The sequence below is a fragment of the Molossus molossus genome, unplaced genomic scaffold, assembly GCF_014108415.1.
Source record: "Molossus molossus isolate mMolMol1 unplaced genomic scaffold, mMolMol1.p scaffold_m16_p_29, whole genome shotgun sequence".
Lineage (NCBI taxonomy): Eukaryota > Metazoa > Chordata > Mammalia > Chiroptera > Molossidae > Molossus > Molossus molossus.
In genome coordinates this window covers 398,905-425,868 of record NW_023425365.1, presented here as the reverse complement: position 1 = coordinate 425,868, position 26,964 = coordinate 398,905, and the positions used below count along the sequence as shown (strand labels likewise).

General features: G+C 47.9%; 1 protein-coding gene across 3 annotated transcripts in view; it reads left to right on the top strand.

Annotated features, from left to right (window-relative positions):
* DIRAS2 (DIRAS family GTPase 2) overlaps positions 1 to 14,878 on the top strand; it is a 35,321-nt gene extending 20,443 nt beyond the window's left edge. For all 3 annotated transcript variants that reach the window (XM_036278516.1, XM_036278515.1, XM_036278517.1), the window contains one exon: positions 11,222 to 14,878. In XM_036278516.1, coding sequence (XP_036134409.1) covers positions 11,257 to 11,856 — 600 coding nt within the window. In that variant the 5' untranslated portion in view covers positions 11,222 to 11,256 and the 3' untranslated portion in view covers positions 11,857 to 14,878. The remainder of the gene's footprint in view (positions 1 to 11,221) is intronic.
* The last annotated feature ends 12,086 nt before the right edge of the window (positions 14,879 to 26,964 follow it).

Below are 26,964 nucleotides of genomic sequence, written 5' to 3'. Positions count from 1 at the left end.
AATCTACACTCTGGTCTCTAGCCATCCCCTCAGTTCCCATGGCTCCAGCCCAGGGCGAAAAGACTTCAGCTCTCGCACATTCCGCCGGCCCCCTTTTCCACCTACCCCATGGCTACAATGTTGCCAGCCTCCCAGTGAAAAGCCTGCCTTCCAATTCTATCATACCTGATAGCTAACAACAAGAGTTTTAACCTGGGATCTGAGAATGAATTCTATCGGAGTTCCCAATTTTCAGTTACTTCTTTAAAATTTTGGTATTTCATTTCCATAATTTTAAAGAACATTTTTTTAATTGATTTTTTTAGCGAGAGAGGAAGGAAAAGAGAGAGAGAGATGGAAACATCATGTGAGAGAGAAACATTGATCAGCGGCCTCCTGCACGCCCCCTACTTGGCACGGAGCCTGCAACCCAGGCGTGCTCTGACCAGGAGTCTAACTGGGACCTCTCCGTCCATGGGACGACGCTCCATCCACTGAGCCACACCAGCGGGCTCCCTTCCATAATTTTAAAAGAATAAAAGTATTCAGAATAGGCTGACCATCACCTTTTACCAGCATTTACAGCTTTGTAGCCACCACCCATATGCAGGCGGGCGGCAGGTCGAGCACTTGGCCGGCCCAGGGTGCCGGGCCTCTCGGCCGTCAGACCCCACCGCTCCTCGCATGCGTCTGCATTCACTCAGTGTGCTGACTGGACAGCACGAGTCTCCCACTGCTCACTTGTCACCTCTGCTGGAGCACGGGCTGTCTGCATTGCGTGGCTGTGGGGAACCAGGCCGAGGCTGTGAGCTGCAACAGTCTCACACCCGGGTCTCTGGACCTTTTCCTTCAGAGCTGTGAGTCGTTTCAGACCAGCAGATGATGACATCAGACACAGTCCATTCCTGCCCCTCCCAATGTCTTCTGTTTATTTTTATTTTTATTTTATTTTTTAAAAATTTTGTTTTTCTTTGTTGATTTGAGAAAGAGAGAAAGGGAGAGGGAGAGAGAGATAGAAACATCCGTGAGAGAGAACATCAATGGGCTGCCTCCTGCATGCTCCCCACTGGGGATCGGGCCCACAACCTGGGCATGTACCCTGACTGGGGATTGAACCAGCAACCTCTTGGTGCAGGGGTTGACACTCAACCAGTGAGCCACACTGACCAGGCCTGTTTTTTTTGTTTTTGTTTTTTTAAATAACAACTTCATTGAAATATAACTCATCCAATTCAGTAGTTTCTAGCATATCCACAGGGCTATGCAATGATCACCCCATCAGTCTTTGAATACTTGCATCACTCAAGAAAAACCCTGAACGCCCCCACCAAATGCCCCCCCCCCCAGCATCATCCCTAGGCAGCCACAAATATATTTTCTGTCTTTATAGATTTACACTTCTGTGCATCTCTTGTAAGTACAGCCAGACAGTGTGGGTGGTCTTCGGTTCCTGACATCCTTCACTTGGCTCACTGTGCTATAGCGGCAGTATCTCATGTGTCTTTATTGCTGACTGTGGCTCATTGCACGGAGGGACCATGTTTTACTTGCCACGTATTAGCTGCTGGATGTTTGTACTGCTTCCATGTTTTGGCTTTTATGAATAATGTTACCAGGGACATTCTTATACAGTTTTTGTGTGTGACTATGTTTTTATTTCTCATGGGAATTTGCTTAGAAGAGAAATTACGGGTAATGTGGTTGTTTTATGTTTACTTTTTTAAAAAATATATATTTTTTTTCATTGACTTTAGAGAGAGAGGAGGGAGAGGGAGAGAGGAAGAGACATTGATGTGAGAGAGAAACATCGATTGGTTGCCTCCTGTATGTGCCCTGCAGGGGATCAAACCCACAACCTGGACATGTGCTCTGACTGGGAATCAAACCAGCAGATTTTCAATGCATGGTTCGGCGATCAACCAACTGAGCCACACTGGCCGGGGCTGTGCTCGCCTTCCTGAAGAAGTGGTAGGGGGTTTTAGAGCCAGGTATGCCATTTACACTCAGCAAAGCACGAGAGTTCCAGTTTCTCCACATCCTGCCAGCATCTATATTTTCTGGTTTCTGTTTTTTTTTGTTTTTTTTTTTTTATCATAGCCCTCTAATGGGTGTGAAGTGGTATTTTATAGTGATTTTGATTTTATGATTTCATGTGCTTAGTGACCATTTGTATGGCTTTTTTGGAGAAAAGTGTATTCAAATCCTTTGCCCATTTTTAAAATAGTTTTTTTGTTAATATTACATATATAGGGGTCCTTTATATAGTCTTATATAGAATTAATCCTTTTCAGATATATGATTGGCAAAAATGTTCTATTCTGTGGGTTGTCTTTTCACTTTCTTAGTAATGCCCTTTGATGCACTGAAGATTTTAATTTTGATAAAGTCAAATTGACCTATTTTTAAAAAATCTTATTGCTTATGCTTTTGTTGTCACACTTAATAAAACATTGCCAAATCAAAGATAATAAAAATGTATGCCTATAGATTCTTCTAAGAGTTTTATAGTTTCCTGTCTTACATTTAGACCTTTGCTCCATTCTGAGTGAATGTCTTTATAGGGTGTGAGGAAGGGATCCAATTTCATTCTTTTGTGTGTGTGAATCCCATTGTTCCGGCATCATTTGTTGAAGAGACTGTTCTGTCTGTATTGCATTTTCTTGGCATCTTTGTCAAAATCCCTTGGCTATAGATGTGGTCATTTATTTCTGGATTCTGGATGTTTTCATTTATGTATAAGTCCATCCTGTGCCAACAAAACATTGTCTTCAATATTGTAGCCTCGTGATGAGTTTGAAATCCAGAAGTACGTGTTCTCCAACATTTTGTTGTTGTTATACCACATTGTTTGACTGTTCTGGGCCTCTTAGAGTTTCATATAAATGCTGGGTTCAGTTTGTTAATTTTTTAAAGCAGTTTGGACTTTAAAGAGATTGCATTGAATTAGTAGGTGGTTTGGGGAATACAGGAAGTCCTCATTTCATGTTGTCAGTAGTTTCTCGAAGCTGTAGCAAAATGATGTATAACAAAACTATGTGACCGTAGGCTGATTGACCTAAATAAGAACTAAGCTCCTACAACATTTCATCAATATAATGAAAGGACATCAAGTGACTTGGTTTCATTTTCAGATTGTTCAGTGGACATGCATATAAACACAGTTGATTTATTTTTGGCCTCACTCAAGGACATTTTTCTATTTTTTGTTCAGATAGAGTGGGAGGTAGAGAGAGGGAGAGAGAGAGAGAGAGAGAGAGAGAGAGAGAGAGAGAGAGAGAGAGAGAAAGAGAGAAACATTGACATGAAAGGATCACATCAAGTGGTTGCCATCCACACGACCCGACCCACCCAGGGCCAGGGACAAACTGCAACGGAGGTACGTGCCCTTAGCGGGAACTGAACCCGGGTCTCTCTGGACCGCAGGCCGATGCTCTAACTGCTGAGCCAAACCGGCCAGGTAACAGTTGATTTTTATATGGACATTGTCTTCTAAAACTTTCCTGAAGTAGGTTATTTGTTTTAATTTTTATAGGATTTTCTGTAGATAAGGTCATGTCATCTACAAAAAGATAGTTTTTTGTTGTTTTTTTTTTCAATCCTCACCGGAGGACAATTTTGCATTTATCTTCAGATAGAGGGAGAGAGGGAGGAAGAAAGACAGAGAGAAATGTCAATGTGAGAGATACATATCGAGTGGCTGCCACCCACACAATCCCAACCGGGGCCTGGGACAAACTGCAACCAAGTTACATGCCTTTTGTGGGAACCGAACCTGGGCCTCTCTGGTCCACAGTGCGACACTCTGAGCCAAACCAGCCAGGGCCAAAAAGATAGTTTTATTTCTTCCCTCTTCTGTACAGAAATAGATACCTTTTTATTTCATTTTCTTGCCTTATTCTCCAGGCTGAAACCTCCAGTAGACTGTTGACTGGAAACGGTGAGGGAGTGTGCCGAGTATCCGGGGAGCAGCTTCTTGGTCCCTTGCTCCTGCGACATGGCCTTTGAACGTGGGTCTCCCTTGGGCACCACTGCAGCCCGCAGCCCCCATGGGTGCCCTCAGAGGGTGTGGGCAGCGTCTGCAACGGCAGGCTCTGCATTTAGCTTTTGTGCGCCAGGGAACACTGGCACTAAGGGCACCTCGGTGGCACCCAGAGCAAAGGTTTTGGATGCAGCACTGGTTTGGGCACAATGTCTGGAACTGGTACTGGTTTAGGTACTGCTTTGGGAGCTGGACTGGGCTGTGGAGGATCTGACACCCAGCAGCAGCAGCAAACTGCTCTAGGTGTTCTCTTCATTCACCGGCCCAGGCTCCTGCCCAGTCCAGCAGCTGCTAAATATAGCAAGCGGCTTTCTGCTCCAGCGCTCTCGGGAGGGAGATGCTATTTCGGCAACATCGAATCAACTGCAGGCCTTTAGGGGAGCAGGACCGGATATTCCAACAGTGGCACTGTAACATTCCACCAGCACTGTAACATTCTCACACCAACGTGGCTTTGGCGGACTTAGGCAGTAGGTTGTAGGTGTATGCCCTGGAACAATGTTGAAGACGGGTTAGTGCTTTTAGTTTTCAACACAAAAGAAACAGATATTCAAAGCCAGAAGCATGGGTAGAATCATTGCATAAAATGTTGGGAGGAAACCAGACCCTTCCAGTAAATGTAGAGGGTATTAGAACATTGTAAAATGGCTCAGCTGGAGTGGCTCACTGGTTGAGCGTCGACCCACACACCGGGAGGTCACTGGTTTGATTCCCAGTCAGGGCACATGCCCAGGTTGTGGGCCCACCCCCAGTGGGGGGCGTGCAGGAGGCGGCTAGTTGATGTTCTCTCTCATCGATGTTTCTATCTCTCCCTCTCACTTCCTCTCTCTCTTAAGTAAATAAAAGAAAAAAAAACAACACGTTTTTTTTAAAGTTGGTAGAAGAACATGGGTTGAACGAAACCATCCACATCAGAGGTGGCGTCTGTAGTTGACAAGTCACAGACCTGTGTTAAAGGTGTGTGAAATGCATCTTCTCGCCCTATCATGCCTTCGCTAAGAGTACAGCTGACCACATGGAGGAAAAAAGAAAGGCATTTCTCACCTGGCTTGGTTCTTGAGAAGGTTACTGACAAAGTGCTCTTCAGACTGGAGACAAGTCCCTTCACAGCTCTTCAAAGACAGTGTTTGGAAGATTTGTGTCTGAAAGCTGTTATTACTTTGAGAAGTACATAATTGCTACCAATATGTACTGCAGTACATTTTTACGACAGCATTTTTCTTAAAAACAACTGGTGTTTATTGATTATTGTCCGTGGAGCGTGTGTGTCTACTTTGCACACAAAATGTAGAAATATTTGTCTGTTGGAGATTGTACTTCAGAATATACATGAATGCGCATCAGGTTTTATATTTGTGAGTTCATATGTGGGAGGAGTAAAGAGAATCCAAGAGTATTGAGTAATTAACATGGTTTTCTCTTTATTCTGTAAAGAGTGAAAATATATTTTTATATTATTTTACTTATCTGGAATTTATAGAACACACCTAAACAATTAGGATATAACAACATTACATTTAATTATTTTTGCAACTTTCTGTTTTTTAAACCCTTTTCTCTCTAAAAAAGACAAAAACAAATGCTTTTTTAAATTAATTCATTTATTTTTGTTACAGATGTTTCTCCTTTCCCCCCCACTGATCCCCCCCACCCCCGGCCCTGTCCCCAGCTTTGTTGTCCATGTAAAAACAAATTCTTAATTGTGCTTACTTTTCTGTGATTCTGACTGGTGCTTTATTTGGTTCTGGAAGAAGGACTGGTTATGTCTAAACAAGTGTTAAATTATAATCACAATTCAATAAAAAAAAAAGAGAAAGAAATGGTAAGAGTGGACACTTACCTTTTTTCTAATCATAGGGAGAGAATATTGTTTCTTACCATTATGTATTATTTTAGTTCTGGGTTTTAAATTATAAACCCTTTATTTGATTGAGAAAGTTCTCTTTTATTCCTGGTTTAAGGTTTTTTGTTTGTTTTCATGAATGGTTGCTGAATTTAGTCTTTTTTTTGTATCTACTAAAATTATTGTTTTTTGATAGGAGTTTATTGATAAGGTGTGTTGTATTAATTTTTGAATGTTAAACTAACTTTGGATTCCTAATATTGCTTATGATGTATAATTTGTTCTATACATTAATAAATTCCATTTGCTAGTGTTTTGCTGAGAATCTTCACATCTATAAGAGATCCTAGTCTATAGTTTTCTTGTGATATCTTTGGTGTTGGTATCAGGGCACCACTGGATTCAGAAAGAGAGAGAAGCATTTTCTCTTATTTCTTTTTTTTTTTAAGAATTTGTGAAGAATTGATATTAATTCTTCTTTAAATATTTGCTGGATTTTACCAGGGAAGCCATGTGGACCTGGGCTTTTCTTTGTGGATAGTTTTTTTGATTACTAATTTAATATCTAATATCTTTGCCTGTTATAGGACTGTTTACATTTTTATTTCTTTCTGAGTCAGCTTTGGTAGTTTGTATCTGTTTCACCTTAGTCATATAACTTGTTGGCATACCATTGGTCATAGGAGTCTCTTATAATCTTTTTTATTTCTGTGAGGTTAGTAGTAATGTCTCCTCTTTCATTCCTCATTTTAGTAATTTGAGTCTTTCCACCTTTTTTTTCTGTCAGTTTAACAAATGGTTGTTAATTTTGTTGATATTTTTAAAGAACAACTCTTTGGTTTTATTGATTCATCCTTACTGTGTTTATATTCATTATTTTATTTTCAGTATAATCTAATATTTTTTCTTTCTTTGGGTTTCGTTTGCTCTTTTTCTCTAATAAGGTGGAAGATTACATTACTGATTTGAGATCTTAGTTCTCATGTAATGTAGGTGTTTGTAGCTATAATTTCCCTTTATATACTGCTTTAGCTGCACACCTTCAATATCTTTTACATCTATCTTTGACATTTTTTCATCATCTCTCCAGTTTTCCCCACTCTCCTTACTGCTCCTCTGTGACTCCCTTTACTGTCTGGTCCTTCCTGAAAATAGCCGGAGACCTTAGCCCTGGCAACAGCGCTAGGTGCTTGATCGTGTACTGTCTCACTGAATCCCACAGAAGCTCTGTGCAGAATGTGGTGTTATTACTCTCATTTTCTAGCTTGGGCAACTCTAGTGCAGAACATTTAAGGAAATAACATGCCGAGTTCTCTTATTGGTATATGTCAGATTTGGCATTTGATCTTCTCCTCTCATGCTCCATGCCTTCTTCTTGTTTTTTCATTTACTTATTAGAGTGCTATTTATATATGGATGGTTCTACCATGGCCTGAATATTGGTTCTAATTCTACTCTTGTTTCATGAGGTTCTTTTTTCTGACCAACATATGTGCCTTTCATTGCTTCACTAGGTTCACCTAGCCCTCTGCAAAATCTTTCCTGAGGGCTCCAGAGAGAATGAGATACCCACCAGGTTCTTCCCCTGCCTGTAGCACCTACCAAATGGGATACAATGTATCCTTTCCTATGTTTGTCTTCTAATGCTGTGAGCTTCTATTGGGTAGATACCAAGTTTGCACATTATTTGGAGGTTTTTTTTGTTTTGTTTTTTTTCTTTAACAAATGCTTATAAAATGAATGAATCTGAGGTGGAAGAATATAGTTTGGGGAAAAACTGTTAGAAAGTTGAAGATTGGTATGGAGTGATTGCCCCAGACTGCTCTCATAAATTCAGTGACCGTGTACCTGTCACCTGTCAGTCTCTGGCGCATCATCCAGGCTCCCCCTCCCAGGCCAGCTCCGCAGGGAAGCTGTTGTGCCTCCCAGGCTGGATAGGCTCCTTTAAAGCTCTCTTTTGCAGCCACCACTGTGATGTAATTTATTAAACCTTTGTGATGTTATCTTTCCAATGTCTGTCTGCTCCACTTGACCCCAAATTCTATGAGAGCAGAGCCTTAGTTCTGTCCTCTGCATAGCTGTTGGCTGACCTGGAGCCAAGGGCCTGGCATTTAGAGAAAGTTCAACAGGTATTTCTTGGATAAATGAATTAAAGTAGCTACAAATTCTTCTTTTTTATGTTTGATTGTTGTTTTCTATATGTTGGTTGCCAGTTCAATAAAGGAAACATTTTACATTGACCAAATGTTCATCAAACGTGGAATGAGTGTGAGCTGCATACCAGGAGATTTTGGGTACAGAGCTTGCTAAGATATGTTCTCTTCCGGCTAAATGCTGACCCTGCAGTCTGGAGCTAAAGTGCAGCCACTATGGGAAACACTATGGTGTTACCTCAAAAAGTTAAAAATGGAACTGCCATTTGACACAGTGATCCCACTTCTAGGAATATAGCCTAAGAAGCCTGAAACACCAATCAGAAAAAATATATGTACCCCCATGTTCATAGCAGCCCTATGTACAATAGCTAAGATCTGGAAGCAGCCCAAGTGTCCATCAGTAGACAAATGGATAAAAAAGCTGTGGTACATATACACAATGGAGTACCATGCAGCAATAAGAAAGAAAGATCTCTTACTCTTTGAGACAACATGGAGGGACCTGGAGAGTATTATGTTAAGTGAAACAAGCCAATCAGAGAAAGACAAATATCACATGATCTCACTTATTTGTGGAATATAATGAACAAACCAAACAGATGAACAAAATAGACCCAGAGACACAGAAGAGACAAATCTCAGTAGAGGGGAATGGGGCAGGGAGGGAAGAGATAAACCACAGATCTTATATGCATGTGTGCATAACTATGGACATAGACAGCAATGCTGGGGACAGGGCGGGGGGATGAGGAGGAAGGTGTCGATGGGGGAAAAAGGAGAAACATCAATAACAAAAATAAATTAATAAAAATAATTTTATAAAAAGAAAGAAACCTAAAAAAAAAGAACCCACAATACTTCTGAGCACAAAGTGCACCTCATTCTGAGGAGCAGAGAGAAGTTTCATAGCAGATTCCACAGGCCACCGGGTTTTTAGAGACAACAATGTCTCACAGCGCTGTGCTCCTGAACGGGCATGGTGAGCTCATGGACGCTTCCTAGATGCGTGGAGCTCCTCAGCAGGCTTTCTCGCGCTCTTCCTCTGTACCATGCACTTCCTGACACCCTTCTGTTAGCTGTCGATGCTTCTTCAGCGTCTTGGTAGGTTTGGGAATGCAAAGTGTGCAGGAGGACAGCTGAGTGTTGGAGCAGATTTGGAGGTGTGCACACAGGATGCCAGTTCCTTGTCTTTGTCTGATGTCCCTTCACTGGCCACAGCCACTCCCCGCCATGGCCAATCATGTTTCGTATAATACACACACACACACACACACACACACACACATTTTATAACACTGGAAGCTATTTTATTTTTTGAGAGAGAGAGAGAGGAAGGGAGAGGGAGAGATAGAAACATTGATGAGAGAGAACATCAATGAGCTGCCTCCTGCATGCCCCCCACTGGGGATCGGGCGCACAACCTGGGCATGTGCCCTGACCGGGAATCGAACAAGTGACCTCTTGGTGCAGGGTCGACGCTCAACCGCTGAGCAATACTGGCCGGACATCATGTTTAATATTTTGTTCTGGCCTCTGCAAATGATGTTGTGGAGCAATTCCTTATATTATCAATCCACGGTTACTCTGAAATTCGAAAAGTGAAAGTCATCACAGTGATTGCCTGGAGAAAATGGGTTTCCTCTTTCATATTATCACATAATTTGTAGACTTCAGCTAAAATGAAATGTAAATGTTGCTTAATTTTCCACTTTTGTGTATGTGTGTGTTTTATGACCTTTTTACCAAAGAAGGGGTAGGATGAAATATATTGCATAATCGGTATGGAGGAAAGTACATTTGGGCCTGAATTGGGGTGATGTTTGTGATGAAGACAGACCCTGTTCTACCCTATTTTAATGGTTGTAAATAGTAGTTTATAATACTCTCTTTGTAATGCTTGACTCCTTATGATTCATAAAAATAAAGCACCCATACCCGTTAAAAAATTTTTTTATCCTCACCTGAGGACATTTTTATATTTATCTTCAGATAGAGCAGGAGGGAGAGAGGGAGAACGAGAGAGAGAAACATTGATGTGAGAGAGACACATCAAGTGACTGCCAACCACACCTCCCCAACCGGGGCCGGGGACAAACTTCAACTGAGGCACGTGCCCTTAGCGGGAACCAAACCCGGGTCTCTCTGGTTTGCGGGCTGATGCTCTAACCACTGAGAAAACCTGCCAGGGCTATACCCATTAAAATTTTGTTGAATGAAAGGACTCTCTGAGATTTTTTATTCATTGTCAACTCTTGCTGCTTGTAGAGACAGTTTACCACCGACAGCCAGAGTGGTGCCCACTCCCCTGTGACCCACCCTCTGCCCAGCAGTCTGCAGGTGGGCGAGGTGCCCGTCCCATGCTACTCCCCTGTGACCCACCCTCTGCCCAGCAGTCTGCAGGTGGGCGAGGTGCCCGTCCCATGCCACTCCCCTGTGACCCACCCTCTGCCCAGCAGTCTGCAGGTGGGCGAGGTGCCTGTCACACTTGGGTTTGCATTTCAGCCTCACCGCTCACTGGCTTTGCCGGGCATGGGCGTTGCCTTCCCAAATTCCTTCTATTTCCAGTTGCTTCATTGCACAAAAGGGAAAATGACACCAATTCTGACAGGTGGTGAGGACTTCATGATACTATGATAATAAGGACAGTGACTAAATATCAACAGCCTTCTCCTCATTGTTCCCCGTCCCACCACTCATAAAAAACAAACCACATATTCTGGGTAAAGTGTTGGGTGTTGCAGAACTCCAGGTGAAACGGCCAATGAGCTGATCGTGGGTGTGTGCACGTTCCCTGCGGTTAATGCTGTCTCTCCCTCAGCTTCCCTTCATGTTGCCCCCTTGGGCTGAGTAGGCATCTTTCCTCCAGTAGATGGTACATGTGTGAGTGAAGAGGCTCAGGGTCATGGTCCCACAAGGAGGGACGGACTGGCCCAGCTGGCCCCCGAGGAGATAGCCTGCTGCATTGGAAACTGAGGATTCACTATACATACTGGATTTAGAACAGAAGAATCTTTGAAATTGAATGTGAATGTTGGGAGGGTGGCAGCAGACTGTATCACTTCCATGTTTTAGCCATCTAAAGAGGGTCCATCTAAAGAGGGTCCATCTAAAGAGGGTCCATCTAAAGAGGGTCCATCTAAAGAGGGTAAAGCGATCCAAGAGATGCTTGCTAGTAATTCTCTCAAACATCCGGTTCCTTTCTAGGTGCCCCCTGGTTGGTCGCTGGAGCCCCGAGCACCATGCCGGAACAGAGCAATGATTACCGGGTGGCCGTGTTCGGGGCGGGTGGCGTTGGCAAGAGCTCCCTCGTCCTGAGGTTCGTGAAGGGCACCTTCCGGGAGAGCTACATCCCCACGGTGGAGGACACCTACCGGCAGGTCATCAGCTGTGACAAGAGCATCTGCACCCTGCAGATCACGGACACCACGGGCAGCCACCAGTTCCCCGCCATGCAGAGGCTGTCCATCTCCAAAGGCCATGCCTTCATCCTGGTGTACTCCATCACCAGCCGGCAGTCCTTGGAAGAGCTCAAGCCCATCTACGAGCAGATCTGCGAGATCAAGGGGGACGTGGAGAGCATCCCCATCATGCTGGTGGGGAACAAGTGCGACGAGAGCCCGAACCGGGAGGTGGAGAGCAGCGAGGCGGAGGCGCTGGCCCGCAAGTGGAAGTGCGCCTTCATGGAGACCTCGGCCAAGCTCAACCACAACGTGAAGGAGCTCTTCCAGGAGCTGCTCAACCTGGAGAAGCGCAGGACCGTCAGCCTGCAGATCGACGGCAAGAAGAGCAAGCAGCAGAAGCGGAAGGAGAAGCTCAAGGGCAAGTGCGTGGTCATGTGACCGCCCTCCTCGTCCCGTCCGTCCCCTGCCCCTCCCCCTCCGCGTGGAACCCGCTGTCGTCAGGGTAGCATGTACGATGCCCTCTAACCTACTGCATTTTGACTGAGACGTGCCCTGTTGTCCTTAAGAAGGCATTTCAGCCACCAACCTTCAGCCCCTCTCCAGAATCAGGGAATCCTTCCGCCAGTTAGAATGAGAACTGACAGCGGGGCCTGGCAGGGAGCGAGGGCACGCCGTGCCACTCGGGGGTGTGCGCCCACGGAGGCCCTGTCCCCTGCAGGTTCCCTGGAGCCGCAGGTGCCAACACTGACCAGGCTTTTCCCTCTGCTCACAAGCCTGTGCCCTCCTTGGGGGAGGGGAGAAGACCAGGCCGAAGTCGCTTCATTTCGTTGTTCTTTAGCTGGATTAAAACGGAACGCCACCGCCTCCTCCCGGGGAGGATGTTCACTCCCCAAACCCAGCTGGCCTGTGGGCCTTGGCTCCCTGGGGTGTGTCCTCACCGCCCGAGGCCTAGCAGGCTGGTGCCAGTCATCGATTAGAGTGTTTCTGCTCACGCCCAGGATGGACGAGATCGCCTGGAGCGTGTGCGCTGGGAACCTGCAGTGACTGAGGATATTGTGACCTTAGGGACACCCGCGGCACTTAGAGGTTTTACCCGTGACGTTGCCTTCCTTGACCCCACAGAGGGTGCAACTTCCTCCTGGCTTCCGATTTTAAAAACAAGTAACAAAGTAGCTGTGTTTAGACATCTGTTCTCTTCCAAGGTGGTTTTCTTCCTGTAAACAACTGGATCTCCATCCAGCTGGGTAACAGCGACCAAGGCCGAGTGAAGGCCAAAGCACAGTCACTGTAAGTGACACAGACCCGGACACACTTTGCACCTTAATATTTTGAAACAGAAGTTTTCACTGTCTTTTCCACCACCGATCTGTAACACTCTGTTCCTGCAAATGGTCTTCAAGTAACAGTAGATTATCTTACACGTCTCCTAAGAGCTGTTCGATGCCGTGTTGTCTCTGGAAGCTGATCCTTCCCTCCTAATGATCTGTGGGCCTGACTCCTGCAAACCGAATTACAGCCGCCGCCGGGCCCTGCCTGCCGGCGTGGAGACGGGCGGTTGCTGGAGATGGCAGGCCGGGCAGAGCCGCCCGGTCTTCACCGCTCTGCGTCCTGGAGTCCGGCTGGGCTCTGCGTCCTGGGAATTCCCACTGACATCCCGTGTGTTCTCCTGTTGGTTGCAGTAAGCACAGCCCAGGCCGGCCCAGTCCAGAACCTTCCTTGCAGCAGTGTCTGTGGCCGGCCTGGCAGACAGATGAGGAGGTTCAGGGCTGCTGCCAGGTGGGCGCAGGGAGCGTCCTGGATGTGGGGCAGCAGCAGCAGCCCGGGCAGAGGTGCCAAGTGGGGGAGGATGGCACACTCCCCTTTGGGGGCGCTCTCTCTGCACCTGCCCCTCCTGAGCAGGGCTGAGGCAGCAGCGCCTGGGCAGCCCCTGCTCCCAGGAGATAAACCCTCAGCCACCCCTTTCTGGTGACTGCTCCTTGCCAATGGCTCGTGCCCTCACCCTTCTAAGATTGCACCCTTGGGACGTGTTCAGTGCGTGTAAGGGGCCTGAGAACCGTGGGCTCTGTGGTCTCCCACCCATGGCCTCCTAGAACAAAACCCGAGAAGGGAGGGTGTGGAGCTGCCTGGGTGTCCACCGGGAGCCCAGAGCCCTGGCCAGGCCCCTGCCAGCCCTCGGGGATGCGCCCTCCTGCCAGCTGGTTCTGTCCGGGTGGCTGTCCCACGGCCTTCGAGTGGCATCTCGTTGGTGGATGTTCTAGGATATCTGTCTTTCAACTTGTCTCAACCTTTTTCTGTTTCTGTTCTCAGAGAAATGTTATCCATTTTTAATTTGGCTATGGGTTCAGTGGAAAAGGAAGCAGGACCTCGTGGCCAATGTGGGGTTTGGAGGTCTCAGGGGGTACTTTGCTAGCAGCACAGAGGGTATTTCCCACAGGCTGTGATGTCACAGGGCTTCTGGGGTGAGCTCTCCCATTTCAGCTGATTCACATCAGAATCGCTTTGCCCTCTCTGGCCAGTGGCTATGTTTTCACATGTTTAGCGCATCATCAGTATGAGAAACATGTAATTACTGGACATCTGATCTCATCAGGCCCCATTTCCTCCCTCTGTGTTTGCCTGTGTGTCTCCAGGAAGGCTGGGGGTGCTTCCGTCATGGGTCTTTGTTCGGAGATCATCTTCCATGAAGGGAGCAGTCTCCCTGTTGATTGGGGCTGAGGAGTCGGTGCCACTGAATCCGATGTGTTAGCATGTAGGTGGCCCCATCCCAAATGTGTAGCTGCGATTCCTGGGATGCACCCCACGTTGCATAGGGACAGTCATTTCTGACCCAGCACCACTAGTTAAAAGACTCAAAATATTGATTTAAAGATGGCACTCTGGAAATAAGCCTGGGACTCCATGAGTTCCCTTCTGTCCCTGCCTGTCCTCCATCCAGTGACAAGCCATGGGCATGTCCAGTACAGTAAGACCGATACAAGGGCAACATCGGATTGTTCCTCAGACCAAAACTGCTATTTCCAATCACATCTGTAGTGTGTCTTGCTGCACTTCTGAAGCTTGACGCAATTTGTACGTAGCCGTGGCTGGTATGCTGGTTTCCCTGTCTGAAATAGTTCAGGACTGCTCATTCTTTGTACGACCAAAAAATATATTAAACCTTTTAAAAGTTGCTCTGTGATCCTTTTTTTCAAGATACGTAATGTGTTGCTTTTACATCAGCTATCGGGAAGTCTCCGTGGCTCGTGGGACCCGTGGACACCCCTGGAGCGCCGTCCGGGAACTCAGTACCCCACGGGACAGCTGTGGGCACAGCACTGATAGAGCATGACTTTTGGATGTGTGGGACGTCTGTGTAGATTTACATTAAAGTGTATTTGTTATAATTCCATTATTTATCACATTTTACTTACTCTGCAGTTATAACAATCCTCCTTGCATCCAAGTTTCTAGTTGCCCGTGATGTTCTGAAAATAATGACACATTGAAATAAAGCTTTAGTTCTGACTCCCTGGCTGGAAGGTGGTGATGTCTCTGGTGGTCGTGACCTAGTTCCCCGCAGCTGCTGCTCTGTGATTATGGACCCCAGAGGGGACGACCCGGCTCCGTGAGAGTCTGGGATTGGCCACAGCAGCTGGTGAGACTGGGTGTGTTCGTTCCCAGCTGGTTCCTGCCACTGGTCTGACAGGTGCTCCAGGCTGGGCCAAAATAGGAGCGCCAGCTCCCCACAAGGGCCAGACCCGTAGGGAGGGGGGTGCAGAAGCCCCGGCACTGTTCCTGGTATCGTTTCTGCTTCATGCCCTTGGCCCTCACCCCTTCTCTACGCTGACTAACATTAAGCTGACATCTGGTAATACAGGAGAAACAAATCGACGGTAAGCAAAGCAACCTTGTTCCGGGGCCCTTGACGGGCAGCTCCTGAGCCCTCTGTGCTGCCGGTGAGACTGTTAACATCGCAGTGTGCTCAGCCCTGGGGACCGCGGTGATGACCAGCACACAGCGCTCCCTGCTGTCTGGTCGCTCATGAAACAGAAAACCTCGGGCGCGTGGGTGGTGTGTGGGAAGTCAGGCGGAGTGCGTGGTGATCTGTGCAGATGCGGGGGTCGGCCAGACACTCTCAGGCTCGCGACGCCCCTTGAACAGCGTTCCCGGCCTTGGTCTTCGCGTGCGTCCTCCCCCGGGTCATGATGGCCACGCCATTCTCCACTCAGGGAGATGATGTCAGTCACCAGGCCCCATTAGGTACCATTAGGGGCATCCTGTTTGCTACGTATTCGGCTCAACGTGCAAATAGAGCTCTCGAGGGCCTTGTGCGTCAGCAGAGCCCGAGTCGAGGGCCAGTGGTGCCTGGAAGTCTGCATTGCTGGTGGGCTCCCCGGCGCTGCCACACCGTGGGCCGTCGACCGTGCCTTGAGCAGGAAGGCCGAAACCCACTAGTGCTCCCACTCTGCCCACTGGAAACACTCAGTGCAGTCTTGGAACCCACCCATACCAGGTCCCAGCGTGGAAGTCGTGACTTCGTGGGTCTAGAATATGGCTTTGGCTTCAGGCTGTTTAAAAGTTCCCAGGTCACTGAAATGTGGAATCAACTTTGAGAACAGTTGCTGTTCGCCAGGCTTAGTTGGGAATGCCTGCCAGCTGCCCAGTCCCCTGGAGCTGGCTTATTAAGTGGAGTTCCCCTTTAAGGAATGTTTCCCAGGCAGCCAGGGGGTGGAATTGGTGTCGAGGGTCCCGGGCCCCTCTATGCCCAGCACCCCCCAGTACTGGCATGCAGAGGAAATGTAATAGAGCTGCCACCACCGTGCCACCAACAGGGGTTCACCAGCTCTAAGTGGGGGGCGGCCTCACTGGGCATGGGTCTGAGCCCCACACTGTCTGGATCGGCCATCCTCACCCGGCCCAACTGCGGCAGAGCACATGAGCCGTCCCCGGCTCTGCGGACTTGCTGTCGCCCTGGACGCCGTGAGTGAGGGCCAGGGGTCCCAGCTGTTCACTCGCAGCGGCCGTGACCCGAGGCAGCAGCTCTGCCCGCTCCAGACGGCAGGACCTCCCTCCTTCCTGTTTCCCCAGCTCTGAACTGGGCTTCGTCACCTTCCCAGTCCACTGCCTTTTCTTAACGAAAACAGCCCTTTGCCCACCCCGTGTATCACATGTCATTGGTGACCCGGAGAGGCAGACATCTGCCTCACGTGTTTTAATATGACATCTTCGGTCCTCAGGATACTAGGGATCATCATTTATTGACTCAATTATCAACACATTCCAGATAGTTCATGTTTTTCTAAATTTGTTAGAAAAACAAAGGTCATCGTATCAATAATTTAAAAGTATATCCAAGTACCAAGAAAGAACATGAAAAACCACTCTCTAAAGGCAAGGGAAATCAGCGACGAGACCGAGATTCCATTCGCTGCGAGCTGTCCGTGGAAACTAACCTTTGGCCTCGGAGTTAGCCAATCAGACGAGGCGCTGGAACAGCTTCCACTGCGAAGTAGCTGCTCATTTCTCGGTCCGTTTTCAACCTCAGAACCGTCTTCCAGAGTAATGAACTACTTCCTGCCCCTCACAAGTTACTGTTATGTTGAGGTAGGGTTTTCCGATTTGGCAGAAAGAGATGACTAATAAGAGATACTGACTATGCAATGAAATAGGACAGTTCAAGGCATCTGTTGTCTGTTCAGACCTTGTGGAGAGACGAGGGGAGGTGGGGGCTCCTGGGGACACGGCTCCCCTAAATGGGTAGAAAATTTCCCTGGGGGGTCTGTGATTGGTCCCGTGGTCAAGGGCATGTGTATCTCTTGACCACACAGGGCATTCAAGCACCCCATGCTGTGTTTGTGGTCCCTGTAAGTGTCCAGATCCTCTGGCAGCAAGTCTTATGCAGCGGCGTGGGGGATGGTGGTGGCACACCTATGCCAAGGGACCTCTCCTCACCACCCTTCCGGTGTCCCCTGGCCCCTCGTTGGCAGCGGTGTGCTGGGCCAGCCCTGCTGGGTCACAGGGCCATGGGGGCCCGTTCTCCCGAGCCTGGGGAAGCGGGTTGAAGCTGGCTGTGGAAGTGGCAGGTACCCCTGGACACACTGCCCATCGGGCTTGCTTCCTCCTCTGGAGAGCGGCTGCTCAGCACTCGCCAGTACCCCTCACTTCCCACGGACGAGGCCGCTCATCCTCTCCTCCCCGGACACTCGTCCCCGGTGCTCCCTTCCTCTCTGGTTCACTGTCACCCAGCTACTGCCACCGTCCTCATGGGGCTCCCAGCTCATCGGTTCCCAGTTTATGGTAAAATTCATCGTGAGCAATTACACTCGGCAAACTATTCTAAAATGTAGTGATGCCGAGTGCTGCCCGTGATGTGGTGAGAGCTGGCATGGCATCTAGGAGACAGTTTGGGAGGCATTAAAAGAGCAATAAAATGCCCGGCCGGTGTGGCTCCATGGCTGAGCATCGCCCCTGCACCAAGAGGTCGCCGGTTTGATTCCCGGTCAGGGCACACGCCCAGGTTGTGGGCCCATCCCCAGTGGGGGGCATGCAGGAAGCAGCCAATCAGCCAATGTATGTTCTCTCATGAATGTTTTTATCTCTCTCTCCTTCTTTCTTCCTCTCTCTCTAAAATCAATAAAGAAAAAAAAAACATTAAAAAAAAAAGAACTATAAAACACATTATAACCCAGTTGACCAAACATTTCACTTTAGGCATATCTGAAACTAATTTGAACTATAAAAGAAGAAGAAACAAAAACGTATGCCTAGAGATGTTCTTTTCAGTCTTAATTAGTAGAAGATTGGAAAAAAACGAAACTTCCGTGGTGGGTGTGCTATTAAATGCTGAGAAGTGATTTCCAGAGCCGTCAGCCGGGGCACATCAGCGAGTTAATCATCAGACCATTTAAATGGGTTCACTAGTCAGGAAAGTGTCTTACATACTTCGGGAAAACATGCTTTAATGGAAAAGTTTTTTTGGTTAGTGCTCAATTAAGCCAGGAAATTAAATTACCTGGATCAGTTATTTAATTGAAGACTCTTAATTGAGATTTCTACAATCACACTTAGAACAGGGAACTCTGTGGGGAGTTTCGAGCGGGCTCGTGGCTGGTGTGGCCAGCGCTGTGGCGGGCGGATGGGTCCCCGCTGTCCTGACTTGCACCGGGAGCGACACCTGACAACGTTAGGGTGTCCTTGGGAACTAAACAAGTCCACAGAGGGGAACGACTTGTCACGGTGTCGCCACGTGGACAACAGTGGGGATGTCTCCATCCGTGAGAGCTGTACGCGGGCGGGGTGAGCGGGACGGCTGACCCCTCGTCTGACTTCGGTCCTGAGGGGCTCTCCGTCTCTTCTCGTTTCCCGATTGGAAGGCCGCGCTTTCTACCGGTCAGATACCTGGACTGGAGACACCGGAGAGGCAGGACTCGATCCCTTTGCCTTCCAGGTGCCGTCTCAGGGTTTCCTTCACACTCTCCGCTCTTTTCTTTTTTTAAATTTTTTTTCTTTAATGATGTTTAGAGAGAGAGAGGAAGAAAGAGGGCTAGAAAGGGAGAGGAAGAGAGAGAGGAAAATACGCTGTTCGTTCATATGCAACCAGAAATAAGGGCTTTCAGGAAGGGCTAGATCCAGGTGACCCAATGTCATTGGTGTTTCTCTCTCTCCCTCTCCCTGCCTCTCTCTCTCAAAGCAAAAAAGGAAAAGAAAAGAAAAGAAAAGAAAAGAAAAGAAAGGAAAAGAAAAGAAAAGAAAAGAAAAGAAAAGAAAAGAAAAGAAAAGAAAAGAAAAAAGGTTTGTGGGCCTCTGGGTGGTGATCTACCCTATTTGTATGCTGATGCTAGGGAATACGTAAAAATAAAGCAATTGGTTGAAGTTCTTAACCTTATAGTTTTCATGCATCTTTAAAGCAAAAGCAAAATCTTATAGCAATTTCAAGTCAAACTGTACCATCATCAAAATCAAATGAGCATGTTTCGCTTAGCATAATACTCTCCAGGTCCCTCCATGTCTCTCAAAGGATAACAGATCTTTCTTTCTTACAGCTGCATAGTACTCCATTGTGTACATGTACCACAGCTTTTTTATCCATTCGTCTACTGATGGACACTTGGGCTGTTTCCGGATCTTAGCTATTGTAAATACTGCTGCTATGAACATGGGGGTACATATATTCTTTCTGATTGGTGTTTCAAGCTTCTTAGGGTATATTCCCAGAAGTGGGATCACTGGGTCAAATGGCATTAACTTTTTGAGACAACACTATAGTGTTTTCCACAGTGACTGCACCAGTGCAAAGTGAAACAAGCCAAGCAGAGAAAGACAAATACCACATGATCTCACTTATTTGGGGAATATAGTGAACTAAACAAACTGCTGAACAGAACTAACCCAGAGACATAGAGGTGGGGTATAGACTGACAAGCCTCAGAGGAGGGGGGAGTTGAGGAGAAAGAGATAAACCACAGAACTTACATGCATGTGTGCATGAACAATGAACATGGACAACAAAGCTGGGGATGGGGCGGAGGGGGGAGGGGAGAAGGGTGTCAGTGGGGGAAAAATGAGAAACACCTGTAACAAAAACTAATTAATAAATTAAAAAATTAAAATAAAAAAACCCAAATGAACATAATCAGTTTAATGGGAACTGTTTCTCCCTGTGGCGCCCTCAGCGAGCTGCAGCCTGATGGCCGGTCGCAGGCGGGCGCGGGGCTCAGGACAGTCTGCGCCACCTGCCAGCGCCGGGCGCCCATCACGTCCCTCTCCAGTCACTGCAGACATCATCCCTTCACAGTGCGCCAGGAGCCGTTTGGCCCATTCCTTTCCCGCCAATGACCGATAAAGTCACCGTCCTGGGCCCCAAGGCTGTGGAAGCCCGGAGGGAGGGCTCCAGGCCGAACGTCTCAGCAGGCGGTCCTCCAGTGGTTGCCAGCCCTGGCAACAATCACCTCTGTCCCTCTCTTGACCTTCCATCAAAGTGGGTCCCAGGGGTACTGCCTGAAATAAGAAACTTCCAGGAGCATGAGAACTTGGAAAGGTGAAACTTTGGCTTGTAAGAGTTTGATGTCCGTCTCAGGTGAGTTCTGTTGTCCCCCGAGAGCGAGGGTGTGCTGGGTGAGGGTGGGGAGCGGGCTCTTCCAGCGCACAGATGTGCTTCATGGTTGCTTTTCCCTCCGATTTTTATCAACTTCTTTTTGTTACAGATGTTTCTCCTTTTCCTCCCCTAGACACCCTCGTCCCCACCCCTCCCCTGTCCCCAGCATTGTCTGTCCATTGGTTGTGTGTACATGCAGATGAGTTCTCCGGAGGGTTCGTGGTGTTTAAGGATGGCGTGGCTTAATCAGGGCGCCCCGGTGCTTCTGGCCTGGGGCTCCAGGGCTTCCCCGGACTGAGTGCGAAGTGTGCGGAGGGGGTGGCCCACTGGAAAACCCAGCCCTTCTCGGCGCGTGCCAGCCCCGTGGCGGTAGCTGATTTTGCTGTGTCGTTTATGACTTTTCCATGTAATTTTACATCCAAATTTCTTGACTCAATTCCTTGAGAAACAAATGACCACATACCATTTCTCATTCTATCTTGGTTGAGGGTCTCCACAAAAAAGCAGAGGGGGAAATGTAGTGGCATTTCAGAATCACCTGCTTTCTTTGCTGCTGTTACTTTTTGTTTGTTTTTGTCAGAATGCATCATCCGTGCTCTGGTATTGGTAAGATGATCCCTCCCATTCTCCCCCCGCCCCCAGAAGAAATAGGCCCCTGGCTAAGGGTCACTGGGTTCAGGGGCACCCCTGGGTCACAAGGCTTTGTAGTCTAGGCCCTGACAGCCCATCTCATGGACCTATTACTATTACTTAGAGTTGCTCTCAACATCGAGTGTGACGGGAATAACTTTCCTCTTCTGGCCTCTCCTCTGCCCACTGGGCTAAATCAGCTCTTTGCTTAGTGTCCACGAACAGTCAGGAAGTACGTCTGCCTTCGTCTGAAGAACTGCACTGGTCAGGTAGGCCGTGTTCCATGGCTGCAACAATCAGCCCCATAAGGTCAGTGCCTTTGACCGCAAGGCTGGTGTCTCATCCTGCTGCCTGCCGTCTGTCCCTGAGCGTGGGCAGGCTTCTGCCAGGATCAGACATGAGTGCAGCCACACCTGAAAGCCGTGCATCCGGGACCAAGGGAGGCAGCTCCGAGGGGGTAGGAAATTGGCTGCTCTGGAGTATAGGCGACAGTTCTTTCTGCCCGCAGCTCATTGGCCAGCATGAGTCGTGTTTCCACTCACACGGCAGGGACCCAGGAAATAGAGCTCGTCCATGTTCCTACAGAGAAGGAGCCAGTAGGGAGGAAATAGCGGGCATAGAGGGCTGGTGGGCTCCTCCTCCCGTGGGCTGCTCCGGCCTCCAGCTGTGCTGAGGGCTGCACCCAAAAGCAGCGAGGAGACGCTGGGAAAGGGAAACTGCTCCTTCTGAGCAGATTCACAGTTTCTGCTGAGAACATGCATTCACAGGAGGACGCAAACACCTCTCTGCTCAGCATGGGAGATGAGACCATGTTCCACCAGGGGACGGGGGTGTCTGCCTAGCAACCTCACCTGCCATCTTGGTACACATTGATCATTTATTTTTTGTGAGTTATTTTCTGTTTTGTGTCATATCTACTTGGCTATGGATTTAGACAAAGATATAGGGTTACAGTCTTTTTTCTTTATTGATTTTAGAGAGAGAAAGGAAAGGGGAGAGAGAGAGAGAGAGAAACATCGATGAGAGAGAACATCGATGGGCCGCCTCCTGAATGCCCCCCCCCCCCCCTGGGAATTTGGCCCACAACCTGGGCATGTGTCCTGACCAGGAATTGAACCTGTGACCTCTCAGTGCATGGGTCGACACTCAGCCACTGAGCCACACCGGCCGGGTGGGTTATAGTCTTATCAGAGAGGCTGGCCGAAGGGGGTGCAGTTGAGCACGCTTTTGAAGACAGAGATAGCCCCGTGAGGACACGGAGGGGAGGTATTTTTATCCCCGCTCATAAAAGCACCAGCCAAGGAGGGAAAGGTGGAATAGCCGGTTTTAATGGGGCCATGGGAGCAGCCAACCTGGAGCAGCACTGAGGACTCGCTACTACTTGATAGTGGATTCTGCATATACGAAGCTGTTGCCATGGTGATTCGCTGGAGGTAGAAGAGGGACTCTAGATCACCTGCAGGAAAAGAGACACACTCAGCCTCCCAGTTGTCCGGTTCCACAGGGACATATCATTGTAGCCTGCATTTGAAATTGTTTGCATGTCTGCTTTGTTACACAGGGTCAAGAATATCGTTAGCGGCCATGGCAACCCCAGCAAATCTGACAATCACTGCATTTTGGCCTCTTTCTCCCTCTAGAGCAGAGGTTCTCAAACTTCCTAACACCGCGACCCTTTAATACAGTTCCTGGTGTTGCATGTGGGCGGACCCGCCTGGAGACAGAGGAGCATTGTCTCGGTTCCTGAGACCATTGGAAATATGTGTTTTCTGATGGTCTTAGGTGACCCCTGTGAAAGGATCATTTGACCCCCAGAGGGGTCACGACCCACAGGTTGAGAACCGCTGCTCTACAACAAGGCGAGCGGAAAATGGAAACTGGAAACCAATCAGATATTAAAAGAAGAATTATATTCGGGATATATTGTGTTTGGTCATAGTTTTTCTCTACAAGCCCCCAAAGCACAACGAACCAGAGAAATAGTGCCCATGTTCTTTATATGGGTGCCCCCTGCACTGCAAGGGCAAGTAAATAGATGCATCAAAATGATCTGCCCTTGCCGGCCGATGTGGCTCAGTGGTTGAGCTTCGACCCTGCACCAAGAGGTCGCTGGTTCAATTCCCGGTCAGGGCACATGCCCAGGTTGTAGGCCGGATCCCCAGTGAGGGGCGTGCAGGAGGCGGCCAATCAATGTTCTCTCTCATTAAAATCAATAAAATAAAATAAAATAAAATAAAATTTTATAGTAGTAAATAAAAATAGTAAAAGGAACAGCAACATATAGGAAAAATAGGAAATCGAAGGAAATGAAAAATAGAAAATGGAAGGAAATGAAGTTTGTGAGCTTAGCATCAGAGACTCCTGGCGCCTTGTAGACTCGGGGCGGAGGATGCAAAGGTTAGAGACCGTAAGGGTTCCGAAGTAAAGAAGGGGTCTGAGACCCTCTGTGAGCAGAAAGGAGAGTGGAGGGCTTGGGTGGGGCGGGGGGACTGTGGCCCGAGGTGGAACTGGGGACTGAAGACTGAGAGGTTCCAGCAGCTTCTGGACCACATCGCCTGTGAACCCCTGGCCCAATTTAAAGGGATAGAAACAGATGTGTCCTGCTTTTGGAAAACTCATGTTAAACCTCTTTGCTTTTAGGAGATCCCTAAATTAGTACCTGCTTTCGCTAACGGAAAGACATCTTAAGAGAATTCTCACTTTTAGAATAAAAGTAGAAAAGCGAAAATAGAGTTCAGCATCTGCTTTGCAGGAGCGTTGCAGAGGCTGCGGCACCACGGTCCTGACATTGGTCCCCAAGCTCCTTCCCGGGCCCCAGCACCGCAGATGAGCCCCACACCTTTGCCTGTGTCTGCGACACCCGGGCTTTTCCACTGCAGACCACCTCCAGTTTGGTCCTGTTTTAGGAGCCAGGAGCCAGTGACCAGCGGGCCCTCCATGGACCTATGGCCACCAGCAGGAGGGAAGGCTGGCCAGAGATTTTACTCAGGCTGAGCAGTCCAGGCCTGATGGGCTTCTCGGTCTCCTTTCTGAAAGGGTGTTCTCAAGAACCCCGATTTCAGGAGGAAAGTCCTTTCTCCTTTGCTGTCTTTCTTATTCCCTATAATTCTAGACCTTGCAGAGGAAGGTGAGAATCTCTCAGGAAGGTCTGTGGACACAGGTGGTACTCAGGGTGCTCATGCACAGGTGCCAACTTGCAAGGTGTCTCTTTGTTCCCACTGCTTTGGGTTGGCATGGCCCTGCAGAAGTGACTTCGTGAAGGATTGTGCCAGCACTTCACAAGAAGCGTTTCCCTTAACATGCAAAGAACATGAAGTGGACGTACCCTAAGAACCAGCAGTTGCTCTGTTGGGCATTTCTGCCAGAGAAATAAAAAATTATTTATTTATTTATTTACTTAATATTTTTTTCTTATTGATTTTAGAGAGAGAGAAAGGGAGAAGGAGAGAGATAGAAACACCGATGAGAGAGAACATCGACGGGCTGCCTCCTGCACGCCCCCCACTGGGGATCAGGCCCACAACCTGGGCATGTGCCCTGACCGGGAATCAAACCCATGACCTCTTGGTGCAGGGTCGTCACTCAGGCACTGAGCCACACTGGCTGGGAAAAAATGTATTCTTATGCCAAAATGTGTCCATGAACATTCATAGCCACTTTATTTGTAACAGCTCAACCAAGGGAATTACCGAATGTCCGTCCATGGGTGAGTGGTTACCCAAACTGTGGTATGTTTAGGCCAGGGAACACTTCTCAGCTATGATGATAAAGAAACTATGGATATAGCCCTGGCCAGTTTGGCTCAGCAGTTAGAGCATTGGCCTGCGGTCCAGAGAGACCCGGGTTCAGTTCCCGCTAAGGGCATGTACCTCGGTTGCAGTTTGTCCCCGGCCCTGGTTGGGTCATGTGGGTGGCAGCCACTCGATGTGTACCTTTCACGTCGATGTTTCTCTCTCTCCCTCCCTCCCACTCTATCTGAAGAAAAAATGAAAGAATGTCCTCGGGTGAGGATTAAATAAATAAATAAATAAATAAAAGTCATGATTAGACTTAAAAAAAAAAAAGAAATAAAATTATAAAAAAAAAAAAAAAAAAAAGAAACTATGGATATAAACATTAACAGTATGGAGGGACCATAAAAATTACATGGAGTCAAGACAGCCAATCTCGGAGGATTCCAAAGTGGCAGCGAGTGAACGAAGCTGCACAGACCGTCTCCCAGGACCAAACTGGAACTACAACTATAACACAGACAAATCGACGGGAAAAAGCAACAGAAAAGCAGCTTGGAGGACCATACAACGAGGGACACTGACTCCATCCCGGTAGGCTCGCGAAGGCGCGAGACGGGGCTGGGAGCCCACGGTCGGCAGCTCGGCAGCGGCCTCAGCTGTAAGCGGCGCCCTCGGGTCATACTCCCAGGCGGCCCCACAGCGCAGCCGGGACAGAGGCTGAAACAGCAACAGCCACTCACCTTGGGCTCCGGTAAAGGGAGGGCAGACTGGACTGGAACTGTGTCGGGACACTCGGGGTTTGGAGGGCGCTCAGAGCTTTAGCTGAGTGCAGCCACTCAGGACGGTGGCCACATTGCTCCTTCCCAGGGCTCTGAGGAGAGGCAGCAGCCCCTCCCTCGGAGATCCAACCCCACCCTGTGGGCCACTGAAGTGCTAATTGAAGCTCATTAACAACCAGCATCTGCCCCACCCTCGTCAAATCCCCTTATGCTGAGCACCTGAGGGAGTTTTTCAATCAACTGACAGCCGAAAACTCTTCCAGTAACCTGGACTGCTAGCCTCCAGGCAAAAAGCTAGATGATAACAGTACCATTCCTGGGCTAGCAACTCTAACCAGAAAAGTAAGACTTGATAGTGGTGTTTAACATGGGACCTCCCTCGCTCATCTAAACCCAGGAGATGGAGCCACAAACAGCAGAACACCAACACCCACAGGGAAAACGCAACAGGCTCCAAAGCCCACTGTGATAGCCAAAATGGTGAAACACAGAAACGGAAGCTAAATGAAAGAGCAAGAGACCTCCACCGAAGATGAGATCAATGTGGAGCAATTAGGCATGTTAACAGAGCTAGAATTCAGAGCCATGATCTTGAGGAAGCTGAACAGCATGAGTAAGGACATAGAGACACTGAAAATAAGCCAATTGTAATTAAAAATCATCAAGAAAAGATAAAAAATGACATATCAGAAATGAAAAACACATTGGAAGGTTTAAAAAGCAGAGTAGAGGAAGCTGAGGACCGGATCAGTGAATTAGAAGACAGGGTAGAAATATCAACCAATCAGAAAACCAAAAGGAAAAAACGATTAAAAAACAGGAAGACAGCTTAAGAGAACTGTGGGACAACTGGAAATGGAATAATATTCGCATCATAGGAGTCCCCGAAGAAGAAGAAAATGAACAAGGGATAGAGAATATATTCAAAAAAATAGTGACAGAAAACTTCCCTAATTTGGTGAAGGAAGAAGGCATTCAGGTTCAAGAAGCACAGAGAGTCCCAAGTAAGAAGAACCCAAACAGGCCTACACCAAGACACATAGTAATCAAACTGCCAAAAATTAAGACAAAGAGAAATCCTAAAAGCAGCAAGAGATAAGCAACAGGTTACCTACAAAGGAAACCCCATAAGGTCCTCAGCTGACTTCTCAAAAGAAACACTACAGACCAGAAGGGAATAGCATGAAGTAATCAAAGTCATGAAAAACAAGGATCTGAATCCAAGACTACTATACCCAGCAAGGCTATCATTCAAAATGGAAGGTCAAATACATAGCTTCCCAGACAAAAAAAGGCTAAGGGAATACATTAACACCAAACCAGCACTGCA